The sequence below is a fragment of the Bufo bufo genome, chromosome 5 (genome assembly GCF_905171765.1).
Source record: "Bufo bufo chromosome 5, aBufBuf1.1, whole genome shotgun sequence".
NCBI lineage: Eukaryota > Metazoa > Chordata > Amphibia > Anura > Bufonidae > Bufo > Bufo bufo.
In genome coordinates this window covers 198,542,629-198,564,853 of record NC_053393.1, presented here as the reverse complement: position 1 = coordinate 198,564,853, position 22,225 = coordinate 198,542,629, and the positions used below count along the sequence as shown (strand labels likewise).

Below are 22,225 nucleotides of genomic sequence, written 5' to 3'. Positions count from 1 at the left end.
TCGTGGGACCATTGCAGGATCTGCTGCAGTACTGGCTGTCACTTTAGAATTAGGTTCTCAGCAATTGATGATACACTCCTCAACATTGAAATTGCAACATCAAAAAGAAAAAGCTGTGGAATTATGGAAATCACAGAATTGATGGACAAGTTATTGATATGCAAATTAAAAAGAAACAAAATATTGAAAACCTCTCGATTTATTCAGTATTGAGTATGAGCGCCATGCACAAAAATACAAGCACTTACACGCCTTGGCATGCTATTTTAATGGCTGTCTGAGGAATCTTCTGCCACACTAAATGCACTTGGGCACGCAAATCATCAAGATCTGCTGCTAACAGCTTCCTTTGCAATTGCCAATCAATGGTGCCCAGATATGCTCAATGGGAGAGAAGTCCGGAGATGCTAAAGTCCATGGCAGCACGCTTAGGACACACAGGCTGCTCACAGTACAATGAGCAACATGCGGCCTGGTGTTGTCCTGCGGAGAAATGGCCACTTTGGAGAAATGGCCGAAACACTGGTTCCACAACAAAATCAATGTAACGGAGAGCTGTTAGTGTACCTGAAATAAAGACTAGGTGCTCCAGCTACCGTAAATTATGTCACCCCACACCATAATCCTAAGAGTAGGACCAGTGTGACATTTCTTTGTGAAGGCCTCTTCATCGCATGGCCCAAGTGGCCTCCAGATCAATCTCCGGCTATCATTGCATCCGATACAAAAAACGGAACTCAGTGCTAAACAGCTTCCATTGCAGTCTTGTTGTGCACCATAATAGTGGTGGTGTGAGTTTAACACCTGCAGCTAGATGTCTCGCTCACAGCCCAATGTTGTGCAAACACTGTTTGCCGCTCTAGGCTTCAGATGTGACATCTAATTTCACTTGCAGTACAGAATGGATCACTACGCACCATTCTTCTAATCAGATAATTGGTCCATGCAAAGGTTTCGATCTGTGAACCTCTTGCTGTCATTCCAGTTTGTTGTTCTACCAACCACTGGTACACGCAATGTTAAACAGTCCTGACATCTTGACCTAGGCGCATAGCGATCTGCCAGAGTGATAAATCAATGTCTGTGTAAAATATATGAAAAAGAAGTGGATCGCACATCCTCAATACTATGCTTTTTTCTAACTGCTTCTCAAAGAGGCAACCGTGTCGTGGCGAGTCAGTGGCGGATCCAGAGCTTGGTCTCGGGAGGGGCACTTCCCCGGAAAATAGGAGATTATGGGGTCCCTGTGTCCCCGCCCACCTACAAGCCACACCCACACACAGCAGCTCCACCCATATATCACGCTTATACCTCTTACATCCAGTGACGTCTCCTTTGATGTAGATGTTCTCTTTCTTCATCTTCCACCAGACCACCATGATTATTTCTTTCAGCCATCTCTCATCTCTGAAGAGTTTGACAGACATCTCAGTTTCCTACTTTTCCTCCCACCTTCTCAACATCCCATTATGCATCCCCAATACTGAGACGCTGTGCCCCCCAAAACTACACTGTAGAAACAGATAGCGCCCCCTTCAATAATTATTGAAACACAATGCTCTAAAAAATAACTGCACCGAGCAAATAGTGCCCCTGACACTAATAGTGTAACCATAATGTCCCCCAAAAATAACTGTGCTAAGCTGATACTGTGCCAGGGTGCCCCCACAGTAATAGTGCTCCCCAAAATCCCAACAATAGTAATAATTCTGTGCCAGAGTGCTCCTACAGTGCCCCCAACAGTAATTGTTTCCAGAAGTAATAATGCTACCATAATCCCCCAGTTGTAATAAAGCTCCCTTATAATGTGCGCCAGTACAAAAAAATGCTCCGTTGTGTGGCAGTAAAAAGATAAATAAAAATACCTCCTCTTAGTGCCCCCAGTCAATGTCCCTAGAATGCCCTCATGTGTTCCAATGACCCGTACTGTGTGCCACTACAAAAACACTTAGTGCCCCCAGTTGAGCTAAGGTGCCCATAGTGCCCCTATAATTTGTGCCAGTATAAAATACTCCTATATAGTGCCCCCAGAAGATGCCCCCAAAGTGCTCCTCCCCCGTCCCCATAGTGCCCTTCATAATGTGGCAGTATGAAATGCCCCTATAGACTGGCCCACATAGATGCCCCCATAATGCTTCTCTCTCCCCTTCCCATAGTGGCACCAAAATGGGTGCCAGTATTAAATTCCCCTATATAATGCCCCATAGTGCTTTCCCCCCCCTTCTCCATAGTGCCCCCCCATAATGTGCCAGTAAATAGGGCCCCCATTAGATGCCCCCATAGTGCTCCCCCCCCTCTCCATAGTGCTCCCCCCATAATGGGACGGTATATAGGGCCTCCATTAGATGCCCCCATAGTGCTTCTTCCTCCCCCCTCCATGGTGCTCCCCCCCATAATGTGCCATTATATCGGGCGCCACCCCCCTTCTTGCTATACTGTACAAAAAATTATTAAAACAATAAACACTTATACTAACCTCCATGACACTGCGATGCAGGCCTCTTCCGGCCTGTGTCCCGCTCTATACGGCTCAGGCGGCACGATGACGTCATCGCGCCGCCTGCACCGGCCGCAGATAGGTTCCTATCAGAGGAACGGGCAAGGGAGACGCCTCTCCCCTGCTCCTCTGCATCATTCAGATGTATCGCTGTCCTGACGGTGATACAAATGAATATGGAGATGAGCGCTTCCACAATGGACCGCCGCCGGGCCCGGAATGTTTCACTACATCTTCGGTATGTATGCAGTAAAGTTTGTTCCCAATAATCAGCCTAACAATTGGCACATGTAAAACCATCATAAGAAACTGTGTAATATATTTTATCTTAAAATGCTTTATTTTCCCCTCTCCTCTCCATAAACTAACAGTGTGCACTAAGCCCATTTTGATAGACAACATGAGCTCATTGAATGATCAGATAACACGATGTTCTTAAAGGGAAAATAAAAGCACATTTAACCGACAAGGTATATTACAAAATTTCTCATATTCACTTGTACTATTGATTTATGCAAAGTCTTTAGAAAGTATATTGACAGTTTAAAAGAATACATTAGGCAAGTTGATCAATGTAAAGTAACTCAGAATACCAAGTTATTTTATTTTACATTTTCTTCTTTAAATTGTGCCCATTTTCAGAATATCAGGTTTCAAGTCATAAAATGTCTAGCAAATGGTATGTATTGAATAAAAGTAGTCAAGAGAAATAAGACTACAAAGAAACTTGATAAGGAACCATTTCATTTCCCTCGTTTGCATGATGGCAAGCAGATAGTACTGCTCCTAGAAAGAATGGAAGATGTGATTGATTGTAACAGCAGTAAAACTTTAAATCGCACAAGAATTCATTTTTTTCCCTAAGACCTTCTAAAATGTAAAGCCACACATTTATAAAACATTCATTTAATGCAGGCAGTCAATAATGCATAAAAAGAGAAATAGCTAAAACTATTCCTTTTAAAATTTATTGTACTTACATTTTTCCATTTTTCATCAGGAGACTGCTGCATTAGATTTGTATCAGATATCGCGGATGGCTGTGATGTATCCTTAAAAGAAAGAGATATTAAATTAATAATAATCGAAATCTATTCTACAAGTATCTAAGGTTTAGAGTAACTAAACTTTGATAAAACGTGACACAGAGAGAAGTCAGAAGTTTTATTCTTATGAGGGTCCAAGTTCAGGAACCTCGTTAAATTGCAGGGCAGAAGCGCTCCTCAGAGCTGTGACCCTTCATTGGCTCTGCTTGGCCTTCGTCTTAGGTGCTGTTCACATCTGGTTTTTGTTACATTAAGTGGATACATTTTTAAACAGAAAAAACGTATAGAAACGTATTCCTTAACATACCTATAGACTATAATTGGGAAAACGTAGTTCGAAAGTTTATACTTTTGACTCTGTATAAACAGAAAATAATATGTTTCCATCCCTGAAAGGGGTTGTCTCACTTCCGCAAATAGCATTTATCATGTAGACAAAGTTAATACAAGGCATTTACTAATGTATTGTTATTATTCATATTGCCTCCTTTGCTGTCTAGATTCATTTTCCATCACATTATACACTGCTTGTTTCCAGGGGTTATGACAGCACTGTAATCCAGCAGCAGTGACCGTGCTTGCACACTGTAGGAAGGAAAGAGCACCAGCCTCTGTGAGCTCCCAAGGTCCCGTTCACCAGAGAGGCCAGTGCTTTTTCCTATAGTGGATGGAATACAGGGTGGTCGTAACCATGGAAACAAGCAGTCTCTAATGTAATGGAAAAATTTATCCAGCCAGCAAAGGAGGCAATATGGACAATCACAATACATTAGTAACTGCCTTGTATTAACTTTCTCTACATGATAAATGTCAGTTGCAGAAGTGAAACAACCCTCTTAAACATATCTGTTTTTACTGGGGAAAAAAGCAAATCCCTCCTACTTCTTTCAATACACTTCAAAACTTTAAATTTAAAAAACTAAGGTTTAAAGAGTCACTGTACTTTCACATAACTATATTTCATTTAATAGAGGATGGTGTGACTATCACATTTCTAAACCACTTTATTTAAAGAGGACCTTTCTTTGGTTTGTAGTAAGTGAGATAAATATCTGTACCTGCGGGGTACCTCCCGCTGTGCTGCCACCCTGCCTGTTTTATTAAAATAGTGCTCCTGTGCCCCGTTATGGCCCCCCGCAAATTTCACACTCAGTATACTAATGCTGGTATACTCAGGTACGTTTTCAAAAAAACATAGGGGCTCATTTATCAAGCTGAAATACACCTAAATCTGCAACTTTTCCTGGCTCACGCCAGGTCCTAATAAGTGGGTGTGGGCGAGAGAGGGGATACAGGCCAGCAGGCCCTTCTCATTTACCATTTTCTACGTCCGTTTTGGGATCTGTCTTATATTTAGAAGCGGCGGAGGATCCGCCGAAGTTATGAAGAGGCTGGCGCCTCTTCATAACTTTGGTGATCCAACGCCAGCTATAGGGCTTTATTAAGACCCGCATCCAAATAGCCAGTCTTAATAAATCATCCCCATATACTTTATTTTTAAAAACGGACACAAACGTATAGAAACGTATGCACATCTATCAAACACATATGTTAACAAAAAGTTTAGTAAACCACAAAATTGCATAATTTGTATACTTTTTTTTTTACTGTACATCTAAACATATCTGAACAGTGAACAGCCCCTGAGAGCTGAGCGTAGAGTGTACGGGTCCACAGAAAGTATACAAAGTCTGTACACCAGACACGTGGCTCTGGGAGGAAAGTCAAGCAGAGCTGAGCGTATAGTGTACGGGTCCACAGAAAGTATACAGTCTATACACCAGACACGTGGCTCTGGGAGGAAAGTCAAGCAGAGCTGAGCGTATAGTGTACGGGTCCACAGAAAGTATACAGAGTCTATACTCCAGACACGTGGCTCTGGGAGGAAAGTCAAGCAGAGCTGAGCGTATAGTGTACGGGTCCACAGAAAGTATACAGAGTCTATACACCAGACACGTGGCTCTGGGAGGAAAGTCAAGCAGAGCTGAGCGTAGAGTGTACGGGTCCACAGAAAGTATACAGAGTCTATACACCAGACACGTGGCTCTGGGAGGAAAGTCAAGCAGAGCTGAGCGTATAGTGTACGGGTCCACAGAAAGTATACAGTCTATACACCAGACACGTGGCTCTGGGAGGAAAGTCAAGCAGAGCTGTAGAAAGCTGAAGGGGCACAGCGCTTACAGGAATGCTTCAGCCTATTTGTTTTATGTTTGTTTCTCAGCATCTGGATAAAAGTTTTATAAAAGTATAATTTAATTCATTTGGCTGTTTTTTTTAAATCCGCAATACGAAAATTAACTACAAATGAATTATTGCTTGTGTAGCAGTAATCTCAGAGAGAGAAATGCTCTTAGCGGGAGAGCAAAGTAATCTCAGTTTGTGACTATCCTGCACAGAGAATCATTTATCTGCAAGGTTCTCATTGGTAAAGTAGCCCTATTAGGAAGGCTCTATTACACTGCCTTTTTACAAAAGAATTTACAAAGATGCGGCAGTATAATCGTACCACATGCCAGGTCGCCATGGCTTGCTCACCTCGCCCAAATCCCCAGAAAAGAATTAAAAGAGTTAAAGGAGTTATAAAATACATATATAGAACTGTACAAAAGGAAGCACCCATGAAGAATACATGAACAATATAAAAACATGACTTTACCACGTGTGAAGCTGCTCCGGCGGAAGAAGGTGTAGTCTGGGATCCCAATACATGCATTTTACTAATGTGAGTATTGAGACTGCCCAGGCTCTTGAATACACAGCTACACTCTGTGCAGTGATATGTAACGCCATTCTTCACCTACAATATGAATGAAAAACATCAAGACATTGGGACACAGATAGATTTCCACAGACAGATTTCCAAGTTTTCTAATTTTATTGAACATGTGCAAATTCTGTACTGGTGTACAGTGTACAAAAGTCAGGAAAATGCTCAGCAAGGCCTGGAAAGTCATTATGGCTGTACAAACCATAAAAATTGGTTTTATTAATGCATGTAATCACATAATATATTTTTACAATTCTTCTGGTTGCCTTAAAGGCTATGGGCACTTTTGGGGACATTTTTTTTGGTAATTGCAGATCACTCATTTAGGCAAAAAAATCCTTTATTTCATTTTATTAAAAAATTTTTACGTTTCAGTCTATATGCAAAGTTGCTGCTCTCGCAGCTTCAAATATAGCCCCTATCTCCGAACTCCTAACAGCTCATAAACACTCATTTAAAGGCTATGTACACCTTCGGAGGCAATTTTTTTCATGATTGCATTTTACTCATTTTTGGCTACATAACATTTTTTCAATTGGCCTTTATTAAAAAAATATTGTGCTGTTCTGTCACAAAGGGTTAAAGGGATTCTGTCACCAGGTTTGACCCCTGTCAGCTAAACATATGCTGATGTTCAGGGCATCTTCACGATTCCTAATGTGGGCTTATAAATGTCATCTGTGGGCTTATTTAGCTAATAAACAGCTATTACTAACCTGTCAGTCAAACAAATAAGGTGCCCAAGGGGATGTTAATGGGTGCAAGATGCCCGCCGCACCCACCGCCGTTCGTGCCCAGCGCCGCATTTCCGGACTTCTGTGCCGCCTCCTAATCCTCTGTGCCGCCTTCTAGCTCTCCCTCCCCCTCCTTCTGCTGTAAGATCTCGCGCTTGCACACAGGGCTCTGCCTGATGCTCCCGTGTGGACTTCTCCATTTGGCTTCTTACAGCGAAGTGCGCATGCGCCGGCACTTCGCTCAACCCCTGTATGCGCCAGATCTTACAGCAGGAGGAGGGGGAGGGAGGGAGAGCGAGAGGCGGCACAGAGGATTAGGAGGCGGCGCAGGGCACGAACTGCGGTGGGTGCGGAGGGCATCTTGCACCCATTAACATCCCCTTGGGCACCTTATTTGTTTGACTGACAGGTTAGTAATAGCTGTTTTTTAGGAATCGTGAAGACGCCCTGAACATCAGCATATGTTTAGCTGACAGGGGTGAAACCTGGTGACAGAATCCCTTTAACTGTGTTTCTAGCTGTGTGACTGGTACTTTCGCTTTGTGCCGGTCATCTAATAAACCTTACCTCTAAACTACTGAGAGGTCAAAAACACTTATTTAAGCTACATTCTTATCAGTAAGATAAGAATTAAGCTATAATGAGTGTTTATAATGTCAGAGCAGAGATAAGGAGTCAGTCTGCTCCTGGTTTGAAGGAAAAGACAGAAAATCCAAAGGGTGCTTCTAGAGCATGTCAGCTATGTACAGAAAAAAGGACACCATATTTTTAATAAAGACCAAATTTAAAAGAAATGTTTTAGCTCAAAATAAGTACAATGTAGCCTTTAACCTCTTCAGGACACATGACGTACCGGTACGGCATGTTGTCCTGGTACTTAAGGACACATGACGTACCAGTACAGGCGGCGGTGATCGGAACCCGGTGCCTGCTCAAATCATTGAGCAGGCACTTTGGCTAAATGTGCGGGGGGGTCCCGTGACCCCCCTGTGTCGGCGATCGCCGCAAACCGCAGGTCAAATCAGACCTGCGGTTTGCAGCTTTTACCTGCGGTTGTGGCGGCAGGCGGCGGTGCCATGTGGCTGTAGGGGGGACCCGATGGCATGGAAGGCAGCGCGATGCCTAAGGAAGGAATTGCGCTGCCTTCCGGTGACGAGTCTGTGAGATCCAGCCCCCTGGATCTCACAGGCAGGAAGCTGTATGAGTAATACTCACTGTATTACTCATACAGCCAATGCACTCCAATACAGAAGTATTGGAATGCATTGTTAGGCTACTTTCACACTAGCGTTCGGAGCGGATCCGTCTGATGTTTCATCAGACGGATCCGCTCCGATAATGCAGACGTTCGCATCCGTTCAGAACGGATGCGTCTGCATTAAAACTTTGAAAATTTTCTAAGTGTGAAAGTTGTCTGAGCGGATCCGTTCAGACTTTACATTGAAAGTCAATGGGGAACGGATCCGCTTGAAGATTGAGCCATATTGTGTCATCTTCAAGCGGATCCGTCCCCATTGACTTACATTGTAAGTGTGGACGGATCCGCTCGCCTCCGCACGGCCAGGCGGACACCCGAACGCTGCAAGCAGCGTTCAGGTGTCCGCACACTGAGCAGAGCGGAGGCTGAACGCTGGCAGGCGGATGCATTCTCAGTGGATCCGCCTCCACTGAGAATGCATTGGGGCCAGACGGATGCGTTCGGGGCCGCTCGTGAGCCCCTTCAAACGGTGCGCACGAGCGGACACCCGAACGCTAGTGTGAAAGTAGCCTAAAGGATTAGACCACCAAAAGTTGAAGTCCCAAAGTGGGACAAAAAAAAAGTGAAAAAAAAAGTTGAAAAAATAAAGTCCCGTCCCCCCCCAAAATTAAAAGTTTTAAGTAAAAATAAACAAAATTAGTAAAAAATAGGGGGGGGGGGGGAAGAGTATACTTATTAGGCATTGCCGCTTCTGTATTGACCGGCTCTATAAACATATCACATGATCTAACCCCTCAGAAGAACACCGTAAAAAATAAAAACTGTGCTAAATAAACCATTTTTTTTGTCACCTTATATCACAAAAAGTACAACAACAAGCGATCAAAAAGGCGTTGGCCCACCAAAATAGTACCAATCTAACCGTCACCTCATCCCGCAAAAAATGAGCCCCTACGTGAGACAATCGCCCAAAAAATAAAAAAAACTATGGCTCAGAATATGGAGACACTAAAACATCATTTATTTTATTTATTTTTTTAAAGAGCTGTTATTGTGTAAAACTTACATAAATAAAAAAAAAGGTATACATATTAGGTAACGCCGCGTCCGTATCGACCGGCTCTATAAAAATATCACATGACCTAACCCCTGTGCTAAATAAACAATTTTTGGTCACCTTACATCACAAAAAGTGTAATAGCAAGCGATTTAAAAAGTCACACGAACCCCAAAATAGTGGCAATAAATCATCTCATCCCGCAAAAATCATACCCTACCCAAGATAATCGCCCAAAAACTGAAAAAATTATGGCTCTCAGACTATGGAAACACTAAAACATCATTATTTTTTTTTAAAAGCTGCTATTGTGTAAAACTTACATAAATAAAAAAAAGTATACATATTAGGTATCGCCGCGTCTGTGACAACCTGCTCTATAAAAATACCACATGATCTAATCTGTCAGATGAATGTTGTAAATAACAAAAAATCGGTGCCAAAACAGCTATTTCTTGTTACTTTGCCTCACAAAAAGTGTAATATAGAGCAACCAAAAATCATATGTACCCTCAAATAGTACCAACAAAACTTCCACCCTATCCCGTAGTTTCTAAAATGGGGTCACTTTTTTGGAGTTTCTACTCTAGGGGTGCATCAGGGGGGCTTCAAATGGGACATGGTGTCAAAAAAACCAGTCCAGCAAAATCTGCCTTCCGAAAACCGTATGGCATTCCTTTCCTTCTGCGCCCTGCCGTGTGCCCGTACAACAGTTTACGACCACATATGGAGTGTTTCTGTAAAGTACAGAATCAGGGCCATAAATATTGAGTTTGTTTGGCTGTTAACCCTTGCTTTGTTACTGGAAAAAATTTATTAAAATGGAAAAAAAATTAAAAAAATTAAATTCGGAAATTTCATCTCCATTTGCCAATAACTCTTGTGGAATACCTAAAGGGTTAACGACATTTGTAAAATCAGTTTTAAATACCGTGAGGGGTGTAGTTTCTTAGATGGGGTCACTTTTATGGAGTTTCTACTCTAGGGGTGCATCAGGGGGGCTTCAAATGGGACAGAGTTGTTATGGACACGGCAATACCAAACATGTTTAGCGTTTTTTATTTTTTACATTTTAACCAATTATATGTGCGGATATAGGAAGAAGTTATTTATTTATTTATTTTTCACTTTTTTTTTTTATTCAGACCCACTTGGGTCTTGAAGATCCAGTGGGTCTGATTCCACACTGTATAGTCTACTGCAGTGTATTTGCATGTACACAGCCTGATCAGGCTCCTGCCTTTAGCAGGAGCCTGATTAGGCTCAGCTATACCATGGCAAGCCGCATGCCTGTGAAGATGTCCGGTTGCCATGGTAACCATCAGGACGCTGCCACAGCAGCGCAGCGGCTCAATGGGGGGGGGGGGAGCTCCATCAGTTTATCCTTCAAGCATCGGGTGCTACCACAGCAGAGCAGCAGCCCGATGGTTAGCCCCTCCATACAGGGCTTGTTGCCACCCCGGGCATCCTTAAGGGGAGGGGGGGTGACGGCTTGTATAGAGGTGATTGTTTGTTAGGGGGGGGGGGGGGGAGGACAGCTTGTATTGGTGTGAAGACGGCTTGTATGGGGGTGAAATAGGCCATCCTTCATGGCGGGGGGACGGCAGCAACCCAATGGTTATCCCCTTCCATACAGCGGTAACTAAGGACCTTGGCATGGCAGGGGTTATGTCTGCTCTTTCAAGCAGAATGTCAGCTGTATGTTACAGATGACACTCTGCACGCTCTGCCAGTGAGGAGGAGTTACAGAGAATCCGTCAGATGACGGATTCTCTGTAAACTCACTGAGAGCAGCCTGCTGTGCATAGGAAGCACAGCAGGCTGCAGAACAAAAATGAAAAAAAAAATTGATAAATAGAACCAATTGGAGAAATCATTTTTTTCCGCAAAATAGATAAAATTAGTGTAAAATGTTTGTATTTTTTATTTTTTTTTTACAAAAGGTGTCCATATCCTTTAAAAGTAATCATAAAAAATTAGCCCGAAGGTGTTCATAGTCTTTAAAAGTGTTAAGGCATTAATATTATTGTCTGGACTGGACAACTCACAACACAAATGAATACTGGACAGGCAATTTTACATGCAACGTAGAATAAATGAGTAACCATGTACTACACTGTGGCACCAAGTTTGTCTGAGTAAAAGCAGCTCAATCTAGTGGCTCTACATTCTGCCAAATTGAGAGGAGTCCGCTTGTGTAGTACAGCGTATTATACTGTCAGTACTATACTGACAGGTCACACCAAAAAGGCACAACCTAACAGGGCATACACTGCAGGCAGACTAGGGGGCCTTCTTTAGGACGCAGTTTGCCATGCAAAGACATTGGAACCTGCAATCTAACTCGCAGGGTGCCGAACCTGACAAAGGGAGCTACGATCACTATTGACTGCAGCAGGTAAGAGGTTAAATGGCCCGAAGAACGCTTCTTCTGATCCAGGCAGTTAGAGCAGGAACTCGGCTTACACTCGGCCGGGTTTCTGCTCTCTGCTACACAGGAAACCATGCTGTGCATATGCTAGGCCGCCATAAAAAGGCGGCAGCCTAGATCAAGGCCCTTTAATGACCTCTGTAAAAATATGTATCATCAACCATTAAGGGGTCAAAGGGGTTGGCCCATCTGGGACTTTGATGGCATATAATTAGGATATGCCATCAATGTCAGGCAGATGCGGGTCCCACCTCTGGTACCCGCTTCTATGTAGAGAACAGGCCCCCCCCAAGTGGAGAGCACACCACATCTGCTCCATTCATTGCTATGGGAGTTTCGAAAATAGCCATTCAGTGCTATGCCAGTTCTCATCTATGTTCTGAATAGTGTTGATCACGAATATTCGAATTGCGTATTTTAATCGCGAATATCGGCACTTCGAGAATCCGTGAATATTTAGAATATCGCTAAATATATTCGGAATCACGAATATTCGATTTTTTTTAAATACCAGTTCATGCGAATTTTTATGCGAAAATGTTTATGCAAATTTTGTGCACATTTTTCGCAATCAAGAAAACAATGCCTGGAGATCACGAATTCGCGAATTCTCGAATATATGGCGAATATTCGCGAAATATCGCAAATTCGAATATTGCCCCTGCCGCTCATCACTAGTTCTGATCTTTAATAGCGGTAAACAGATGTTAGCTGCGCATGAGCGACTGCTCTCTGTTCACTTTGGGGGTCCCATTCGCATGTACTTCCAATGAACATCTTATATGGATTGTAAATCTCTGAAACAGTCCCTGTAATGTGCATATGGAACTCAATTATCACCTTTATCATCAGTGTCTATTATATTTTACTTTGTAGAATCCTGGCACCCAAATGTGCTCCAAAGCTCCCTGTACCACGAGTCACATTAGCTATATGATATATATATATATGTGAACTGCTACAGCGGTGTAGAGAAGAGAAAAGCCCTGCGGAATGACCGACGTCTCACCATGCACACGGCATTGTTCTCATTTCCTGCTGCCACTCTTGTCAGATCACAGTCTGAAAATACTAACTGGACGGCTGTGTACTTACCTCTGAATGAACTCGCTGAATGTGAGACTGGAGGTTGCCTTTCTGGGAAAAGGCGGCTGGACAAAAAGAACAGGTATGGGGCTTCTCCCCCGTGTGCTTAACCATGTGTGTGGCTAGCGCCCCCTTCTGGTTAAAAGCTTTTCCACACAGGTTACATTTGAAGGGTCTTTCACCTGAAAAAAAATAAAAATAAGACAATTCTCTCATGAACCGTGAATGGTTGCCGAAGGGGTTTACGACATCTAATGGGTGACACGGCCAGGCACCCACTGTCGAGCGCACTGGCGCCCCCGTGAAATCGCCGTGTCGGACACTTACTGCATGGTGCCTTAACCCATTTCACAACATACATGTACATCATGGTATACCAAGGGGTTAATGGAAAGTTCTACAACTTTCTGACATACCTTGCGTTTCAATGACTCACCATTTTCAAAATCTCTATTTGCTGTCAGTGAATGTGAAAACTCATACAGACCCCTATTTTCACACTCCAATTCCATTTCTACAAGACCTGTACCAGACTGATAAGATCCGCTTTTACGGCGTACCAGGTCAGTGTGAACAAAGCCTTGTACGCCCTGAGGGTTCTCTACAATCTAGTGAGCTAGACATATATGCAGCAGGACTGAACTGTTCTGTTACAGTGTACCAGTGTAGGTACAAGAATATTCTTCAGCCCAATCTGTTTAGCTTACAGAGGATTGCCTACACAGGATGCAGATAAAACCCTGGGCTTTCAGCTTGTGAATGTCAACAAGAATGTTCCCTGTTCACTGACAGCAAGCAGAAATCTAGATAACAGTGAGGAATTGATACATAAACTAGATTTAAAAAAAAAACTTTCCATCTCTGGGATATATTTTCAGCTACAGCACAACTGATGGAGAGCGAGATGTGCGGATCCAGCCTTCAAGGTTTTCATTTTCACTACTATTTGCTTTGGAGGATTAGAAAAAGAACATACAAATAATAATAATAATATTTCTGCTTCCCTGGATTCTTTTTGGCTTCATCTTCACAAACTGACAGAAGATTATACAACATCCAGTGACTTGTAAGACCCATCAATTATGCAAAAGAGATATAAATGTGTGGTGCACAGAAATGGTTGAAAAAAAACCAAAAAACTAATATATAATGATGAGCAACCAGAACACCGTAAAACAAGGCAAAACTTTATTTTTTTCATGGGTGAAGGGCGACCTCTAGTGGCTAAACTGCAACTGCAGGAAAAATGTCTTCATGACAAAAAGGCAAAGCAATATACTGCTGCAGAATGCCAAATTGATAGATAGTGAGATTGTAGTATAGCATTTCTGTCACAGTAATCATCCGCATCACGTTTACCTGGCTTGGCTTTGTGCGCAGCGTGCGATCTCTGCGTACAGAATACTAAGTCGCATGAAATGACTAGATTTCAAGAATCACTCAATAAAAATAATCACTGCCCGTGTTGAACTAGGAATAATTTTCACTAGAGCCTGAAAAACGATGGCGGTAGATAAGTTTACATTTATAACAGTAGGACATTATACCCAGCTATATCTTACAACAAGTTGGTAAGAAATGGAATGGACCTTTTTATGGCCTTAGTAAGGAATAAAACCCTAGGTCCATGACTTTAGGCATCAATTTATCCACAAGCTATCTGATGTCACAGTATACTTGAAGAAAGTGACAAGCGTTGATGGCTTTCTATTAGTGACACAGCTCCGGGAATGGATGCTAGATATCTGAAATGTTGAGAGAACTATTTAAAACTCCAGGAAAGTAGCTTTAAAGGGGTTGTCTCACTTCAGGAAATGACATTTATCATGTAGAGAAAGTTATTACAAGGAGTAACGTTATATTTCCCTACCTCGTGAGATTTCCCTACCCTCGTCACTTCCAGTCGCACCGGACATGACGTGAGGAGGTGTGCCGCGCCGCGCAGGCGCACAACGACGGGGTAGGGAAATTTCACAGCAGAGTGTGCATGCGCCGGTTAGGGTAGGGAAAAATTACGGGCCAGTGCACAGGCGCGGTGATCGGATGGATGTTCTCAGCTGGAGACCGGCCGACACTGCGCATGCGCCGGGAGCCTCACCAGCGGTTAGGGTAGGGAAAAAGCACTGGCCCGTAATTTTCCCCTTCCCTAACCGCTGGTGAGGCTCCCGGCGCATGCGCAGTGTCGGTCGGTGTCCAGCTGAGAACATCCATCTGATCACTGCGCCTGCGCACTGGCCCGTAATTTTTCCCTACCCTAACCGCTGGCGAGGCTCCCGGCGCATGCGCACTCTGCTGTGAAATTTCCTTACCCCGTCGTTGTGCGCCTGCGCGGCGCGGCACATCTCCTCAGGTCATGTCCGGTGCGACCGGAAGTGACGAGGGTAGGGAAATCTCACGAGGTAGCGAAATATAACGTTACACAAGGCACTTACTAGTGTACAGTCATTGTCCATATTGCTTCCTGGCTTGATTAATTTTTCCATAGCATTATACACTGTTCATATCCAAGGGTCACGACCACCCTGCAATCCAGCAGTGACCCTACTTGCACACTATAGGAAAACGCGGCCTATGCACACTCCCACAGTCCCGATCACCAGAGAAGCTAATGCCTTTTACCACAGTTTGCAAAGCAAGGTCACTGCTGCTGGATTACTGGGTGGTCGTAACCCCTGGAAATAAGCAGAGGATAATGTGATGGAAAAATGAATCCAGCCAACAAAAGGAGGCAATATGGAAAACCCCTTTAAGTGTTTAATCTCATTTGGAGCTTTAAATAGCTGAAATAACTGACCTACGGCAGTCCTCAAATTTCCTAAATATGGGGGGAGGGGGACTTTATCAAAGCTTTAAAGGCTATAAACAACTTTTTATCATTGCATTTTACTCATTTTGGGCTAAGTAACATTTCAATTGGTCTTTATTAAAAATTTCAAAAGTTTTTCTTCAACAGCCTTTAGTTTCCACTTATCTGCAGACTGGCTTGCTTTCTGTTTTACACGGAATCCATCAGACAGCAGCTCTGACAGCTTATGCGCAGCCTTATCTCTAATCTACTGATAGCTCCTAAACATTCGTTTAAGCCATATTCGTATCAAAGTAATAAGAATTTAGCTATGAGGAGTGTTTATGAGCTGTCAGGAGTTCAGAGATCCCAGGAACGACTGATGGGAGGTGGTATGAATATTACATGGAGACCACTTATATTATGGATTATAATCTACACAGCTCGACCTACTAGAGAATTCCTAACTTGGAATACATTTCTTTAGATTGGCACAAAGGAACAGGATTTTAGGCTCCCATATATATTATTATTATTTAGTTGACAATCTACTGAGTATGGGGAGCTGATGACTCTCCCCCAACAGATGATGTCAGAGATGAGGAGCATCAAGCAAACTACATTTTTCGCCCAATGCTTTTGTTCTCCCAAGAGAGAAGCCACCACCCGAAGTGTCTGGCAACGGCTCTCTACTCTCTCCCCATTGACAACACAAAGCTCTGCTGAACTGAACATGTGGAAGTTGGGAAAGATAGTAGTCAGCTGAACTATTGATTGTCTTACAGCTTTTGAATGTGTATAGCCAGCTTAAAGCTGGCCATACACGTTGGATAGAAGCTGGTTGATGGCTGAACAGCAGTTGAACCTCTGGTGAACATTCATTTCGCAGACACAATCATACATATTTCAGTCCATATTGGCCATTACAGTTGTTCAAACTGTCTATACACGCTCAATGAAAGCAGGCAATGGACGAAAGAGCTTTCCGAGAATGCTCTTTCAAGAAAGATCTTGCGTCCACAAATGATCTTTCTTTGACCAAAAGATCTTTCATCACAGGTGATAATGGTCTGTCATCAGTCAGCTAAAACGATCGTTCGTTGTTAAATTTCACCCAACGAAAGTTTGTTTTGGTTGAAATCAACCAGTTCGATCAACTTTAGTCTAATGTCTATGGCCACCTTTGGAATGACCTTCTAAAGAAACACTCAGTTATCAAATCGTATTGTAAGACCCAATGGAGACGGGCACTAATGTGAATAATGGCCATCCTCAGTGGGGAGTAAATATGGCAATGTTGCGTCAGAGATTTCCAGTCACGGAAATACCTGAGTGGAAGAGAACAGTTTTAAAGCATATTACGGTAGCAGCAAAGTAGAAGACATTTAGCCAAATCTCATCCACATGCTGCGGACATATATCCATACATAAATAGACATGGGCTGTAGATATCAAATCCTCAGCATGTCAATTATTTCTGGGGATTTCACCTTTTGCAATGCACATGGTGAATTCTGTGGCAAATCCACAGTTTGAAAAATTTTAAAAAGCTAAAGTTGGAGATCATGAACTCCAGTGAAGTGTCCGTCACTGTACTTTTAAGAATATTATCGTATTTTTCGCCCCATAAGATGCATTCCCCCCCCCCCCCAAAAAAAAAAGTGGGGGGAAAATGTCCATGCGTTTTATGGGGTGAATACTAATGAACACTTCCATTATGGAAGCGCCCATTAGTACCAGAGGACCGGGAAGCGGTGAAAGCTCTGTACTCACCGCTTCCTGGTCCTCGGCTGTCGGCCGTGCTGTGGCTGCGCACAGCATGAGGGCGCTCTGTGACCTCACGCTGTGTGCGTTGGTTCACAGCACAGCCGGCAGCAGGAAGAGTAGGAGGAGTGTTGGAGGTGAGGATTGGCGGTGTCCGGAGCAGGAGAGCTAAGTGTTTTTTATTTTATGTGCTCTGTGGCATGGGGGCTCATGAGAGGCATATGGGGGGCAATGAGAGGCATTTGGAGGATGATGAGAGGCATATGAGGGCTGATAAGAAGCATGGGGCTCTTATCCGAGGTCAAATTGGGGGTCATTCACATTGGGGTCCGATTGGTGGTCTGACCTGAGGTCTAAAGAAAAATATTTTTTCTTATTGTCCTCCTCTTAAACCTAGGTGCGTCTTATAGGGGGGGAAAAAAAGGGACTTTCTGGAGATTTCCCTTCAGTGCATTTTCATTAGCTACAGTAAGACAGTTTTTATGTTCACCTCTGGACAACACTTTACAGTTTACCGAGAGATATATAAAAGTGGAGTAACGACCTGCATTCTGATCCTTAGTCACAGCATGTATTACAGGCCAGAGCAGCCTACACCAGGGATGCCCAACCTGCGGCCCCCCAGCTGTTGCAAAACTACAACTCCCAGCATGCCAAGACAGCCTACAGCTATCAGCCTACAGCAGGGCATGATGGGAGTTGTAGTTTTACAACAGCAGGTTGAGCATCCCTGGCATACACGATTCTGCAACCTGTTCTGCTGTTTCTCTATGGAGCATGTCCTGGTAATCTGCATTCTCAAATGCATCATCTTTACACAAGCTAACACAATCCACGTTCAAAGTTCTCAACTTTTTACATAAGTAGATTCGTTATCTACAATGGTGTTTAAAGGGAACCTGTGACCAGGAAAATACAATGCAATCTGCCAGCAGCATTTTATAGAGCGGGAGGAGCTGGGCAGATTAAATATTTCATGAGAAAAGATTCAGTAAAACTTGGAGTTTAATCATTTATATCCATAGGAGTCACGTAGGCAATGCTATAAAGTATGACAGCTCAGGGTACTTTCACACTAGCGTTTTTCTTTTCCGGCATTGAGTTCCGTCCTAGGGGCTCAAATTCGGAAAAGAACTGATCAGTTTTATCCTAATGCATTCTGAATGGAGAGTAATCCGTTCAGGATGCATCAGGATGTCTTCAGTTCAGTCTTTTTGACTGATCAGGCTTTTCAGAAAACCGTAGCATGTTGTATTTTTACCTCCGGCCAAAAATCCTGAACACTTTGACTGAACACCGGATCCGGTCTTTTTCCCATTGACTTGCATTAACGCCGGATCCGGCGCCGTGTGTTCAGTCAAACTGGATCCGGCTTTTGCATGTTAAACCCGAAAAATGTGAAAAAAAGTTAAAGTCCATAAATGGCGGATCCGTTTTTTCCAATGCATTTTTTCATTGTGATCAAAATCCTGATCAGGATTCAAATGTAATCCGTTTTCACACGTTTTTCCGGATCCGGCGGGCAGTTCCGGTGTCGGAATTGAACGCGGGATTCAAACAACGCTAGTGTGAAAGTAGCCTTACTCTGCATGTCTAAGCATACACGGAAGGCTGTCAATCACTGATAGGACCGCCCATATGACTCCTAAGCATAAAAGAGAGGTTTAAATGACTATATTACAAGTGTTACTGAATCTTTTCCTGTTAACCTGTATATCAAACTGCTCACATCTTGCTGCTGTAGAAAACACTGCCTGCAGATTGTACTGTATTTCATGACAGGTTCCCTTTAATGGCGGTCAAATGCTTTAAAGAGGAATTTCCACCCAAACTTTTACGGCATATCCACAGGATATGCTCAGCTTATTTCGGAACTCCTATAGAGGTGACCTGAATCTATTGGAAAAACATATGCGCAGAATAAGCCATAAAAGTCTGAGATGGGAATAACTCTTTAAAGGCTATGGACACCTTTGAGGCCATTATTTTGTTTATGATTGCATTTTACTCATTTTGAGATAAAAAAATAATTTTTTCAATTGGTTTTTGTTAAAAACGTTCAACCATTTTGGAGATACAAGGATAAAAAAAATAAAAATAAAAATCTGTCTGTTTGCAGACTATCATTTCTCAGTCCCATCAGCTGATGGCTCAGTGAAGCCTTATCTTTGATCTCCTGACCTCATAAACACCTCATTTAAGCCATATTCTTATCAGTTTGAAAGAGTGTTTATGAGATCAGGAGATCAGAGACAAGGCTTCATATGAGCCGTCAGCTGCCAGAATTCAAGAGCGATTGTGCAAACTGACTGATTTTTTTAACCACTGTATCTCAAAAACGGCTGAACATTTTTAATAAAGACCAATTTAAAAAAAAATATTTAGGAGTAAAATGCAATCATTAAAAAAATTGCTTCAGTTTCATGCTGCCCAAACCACGGGTAGCATGAAATTATGACTCATTATAAAAATCTATGTTTTACCGCAGCATTTCAATGTTAAAGAAGTGCTGGGCACGGGGATCGACAGTTTTCTCTCTATACACAAATGGCCAGGCTGGACAGAGAGCAGCCATAGGGGCGCAGTTCTCCGGACACTTCTCTGCACTCCGCTCTTTAAAAAGCAGGGTTTCAGCATGAAATACTGTTTGTTGTACAGAGGAAAGATGGCAGGACGTCATGATGCCCGTGGTTAGGTGGCATGAATCTACCAACAGATTTTCTTTTAGTTTGGATCTAAATTCTATCTAGTTACATGAAAGCAGGCCTCAGCAAATAACTATATAAATCCCTCATGCACCCTAAAAACCACTAAGGGGGCTATGAATGCACCAGACAATGCTAACAACAAGCTGGCACTCTCTAATACCTGTATTCTCATGATACGACCACCATAGAAAATCCTACAGCAACTAACAGACCGCAGCATATGAATTCAAGGTGCTTACCTGTGTGTATTCTAATGTGGCGAGTTAACTGACTTGGCTTTTGAAACGTTTTACCGCAGTGTGGACAGGAGTAGGAGAATCCACTTCTATCTATGTTCCTATTGTAAGATCTAGTACTGGTGACCCTGCAAATCCACAAGGGCAAAACGTGAACAAGGCTGCAGGCAAAGTTCCCAAAATGACACAGATGCATAGCAATGAAAGAACGGCCTCTCTAGTGCTGACATCCAAGTTCTCCAAGAATTCTGCAAGTGCTGTATTTTGTGTTCTTCAAAGGGATGTTCTGAATACATTATTGATAAAGAAACTGATACGGCTCTAGATGGCCTCTGCCGGAGATATGAATACTGCTGGTATAGCAAGAATGGGACGAGCAAATGACTTAGGGAAAACCGAGACAACAATTCCAATTGGGTTTTGCTCTTTGCTCAATGGTGAGCTGTATGAACTGGAAATCTATGAACAGCTCATGTATATAGGCTCTTCTGGACACTATCAACACCCAGTGGTCATTTCATTTGTTATCAGTGCATACAATCATGCAGAAATGCCAAGTTCAGTTGTTTTTTGGACAAAATGCCAGAATGGGAAAGAAATATGATGTGAGTGATGTAGCCCCTTGCTGTTCTGAGGGCATTAGGAGTTTCCAACCCAGTAGATAAAAGGTACAAGGAAGTAAGTGACCACTGTGTTCTCTGACCTCAGGGACCATGAGTGTAAGTGCTGCTGTCTCCTGAGACTGTCCTCATTCCTCCTCTGAAGACCGGTTGTATGTAAACTAAATACAACAGTGTTCCCAAAGGTTAGAACCAAAATTTCCTTTGCATATTTCCTACAGGCATACGCTATGAATGGTAAAAGTTGAATAACCCTATTTTGCTGGCCACAAGCCCAGAACCCCCCATGGACATCATCATGTGGCTTGGCTGATCCATCTTATTTCAGTGGGTTGTGGAAATGTTGCTCATATCCAATGAAACTAATGTGATTGCACAGGTACACTATCCATCTGACCCTTGAGCTGAGATTGGAGAACTGTCTGTATGTCAGCTTTGGGTATCTCCCCATTTTCACACTTGACGCTGGCATTATGCCATTATGGATGGCCTACATCCTCAGTTTCCATGCCGAGAGCAAAGAAACTCCAGGAACATGTTTAATACCTTATTTTAAAATGTGTTTTCATGTGATCTTTGAGCTGTGGAGCAGATTCAAACATCTTCCTGCAGGACTTGCAGCTGTAGGTCTTGTTTCCAGCCAGCTCTTGTCGGTGCTCCTCCATGTGCAGCGACAGATGGCTTTGTAGTGTGAACTCATCACCGCATTCAGAACAGATGAGAATCTAGGAGGACAAAAAAAGATTTAAGTCCATAAGTCTAGTCTAGGTCCTCAATAAATCACTGGCTTCAAGAAAAGTAGTAAGGACTGTTAGGGTATAGTCACACAGTTCTGTTTCTGCATGGATCTCTGCCAGCAAAAAACTACCCCTAAAGTTTTTGGGCTAGATTCGTGAATTTAAGGCTAATGCTGCATGGGGTAACTTTGGATGAACGTTAAAGGGCGTCTGTCGGCAGATTTGTACCTATGACACTGGCTGACCTGTTGCATGGACACTTGACAGCTGAAGACATCGGTGTTGGTCCCATGTTCATATGTGCCTGCACTTCTGAAAACAAACAGTCTCTAGGAGCAACAACGAGACACTAAGCTCTCTCTGAAACTGCCGCGTCCTCTGCACTAAGACTGACAGGGCCAGGCAGTGTAAAAGTGTTCAGTTGCGGAGAGAGCAGAGCCTCTAGGAGTAACGGCAACGCCCCTGTTGCTCCTACAGGCTTATTTGCTTACGTTAAAACTTCATTTTTCTCAGCAATGTGGGCACATATGAATATGGGATCAACACAGATGCCTTCAGC

At 43.1% G+C, this 22,225-nt stretch overlaps 1 protein-coding gene across 5 annotated transcripts in view; it reads right to left on the bottom strand.

Moving 5' to 3' along the window:
* ZNF236 (zinc finger protein 236) overlaps positions 1–22,225 on the bottom strand; it is a 154,701-nt gene that overhangs the window by 121,149 nt on the left and 11,327 nt on the right. For all 5 annotated transcript variants that reach the window (XR_005779072.1, XM_040432600.1, XM_040432602.1 and 2 more), the window contains exons 4-8: positions 21,476–21,654; positions 20,313–20,437; positions 12,826–12,998; positions 6,200–6,340; positions 3,478–3,549 (exon numbers count right to left, since the gene is read on the bottom strand). Coding sequence is in view for 4 of the 5 variants with exons in the window: in XM_040432600.1 (XP_040288534.1) it covers positions 3,478–3,549; positions 6,200–6,340; positions 12,826–12,998; positions 20,313–20,437; positions 21,476–21,654 (690 nt within the window). In the remaining variant the exon portion in view is untranslated. The remainder of the gene's footprint in view (positions 1–3,477; positions 3,550–6,199; positions 6,341–12,825; positions 12,999–20,312; positions 20,438–21,475; positions 21,655–22,225) is intronic.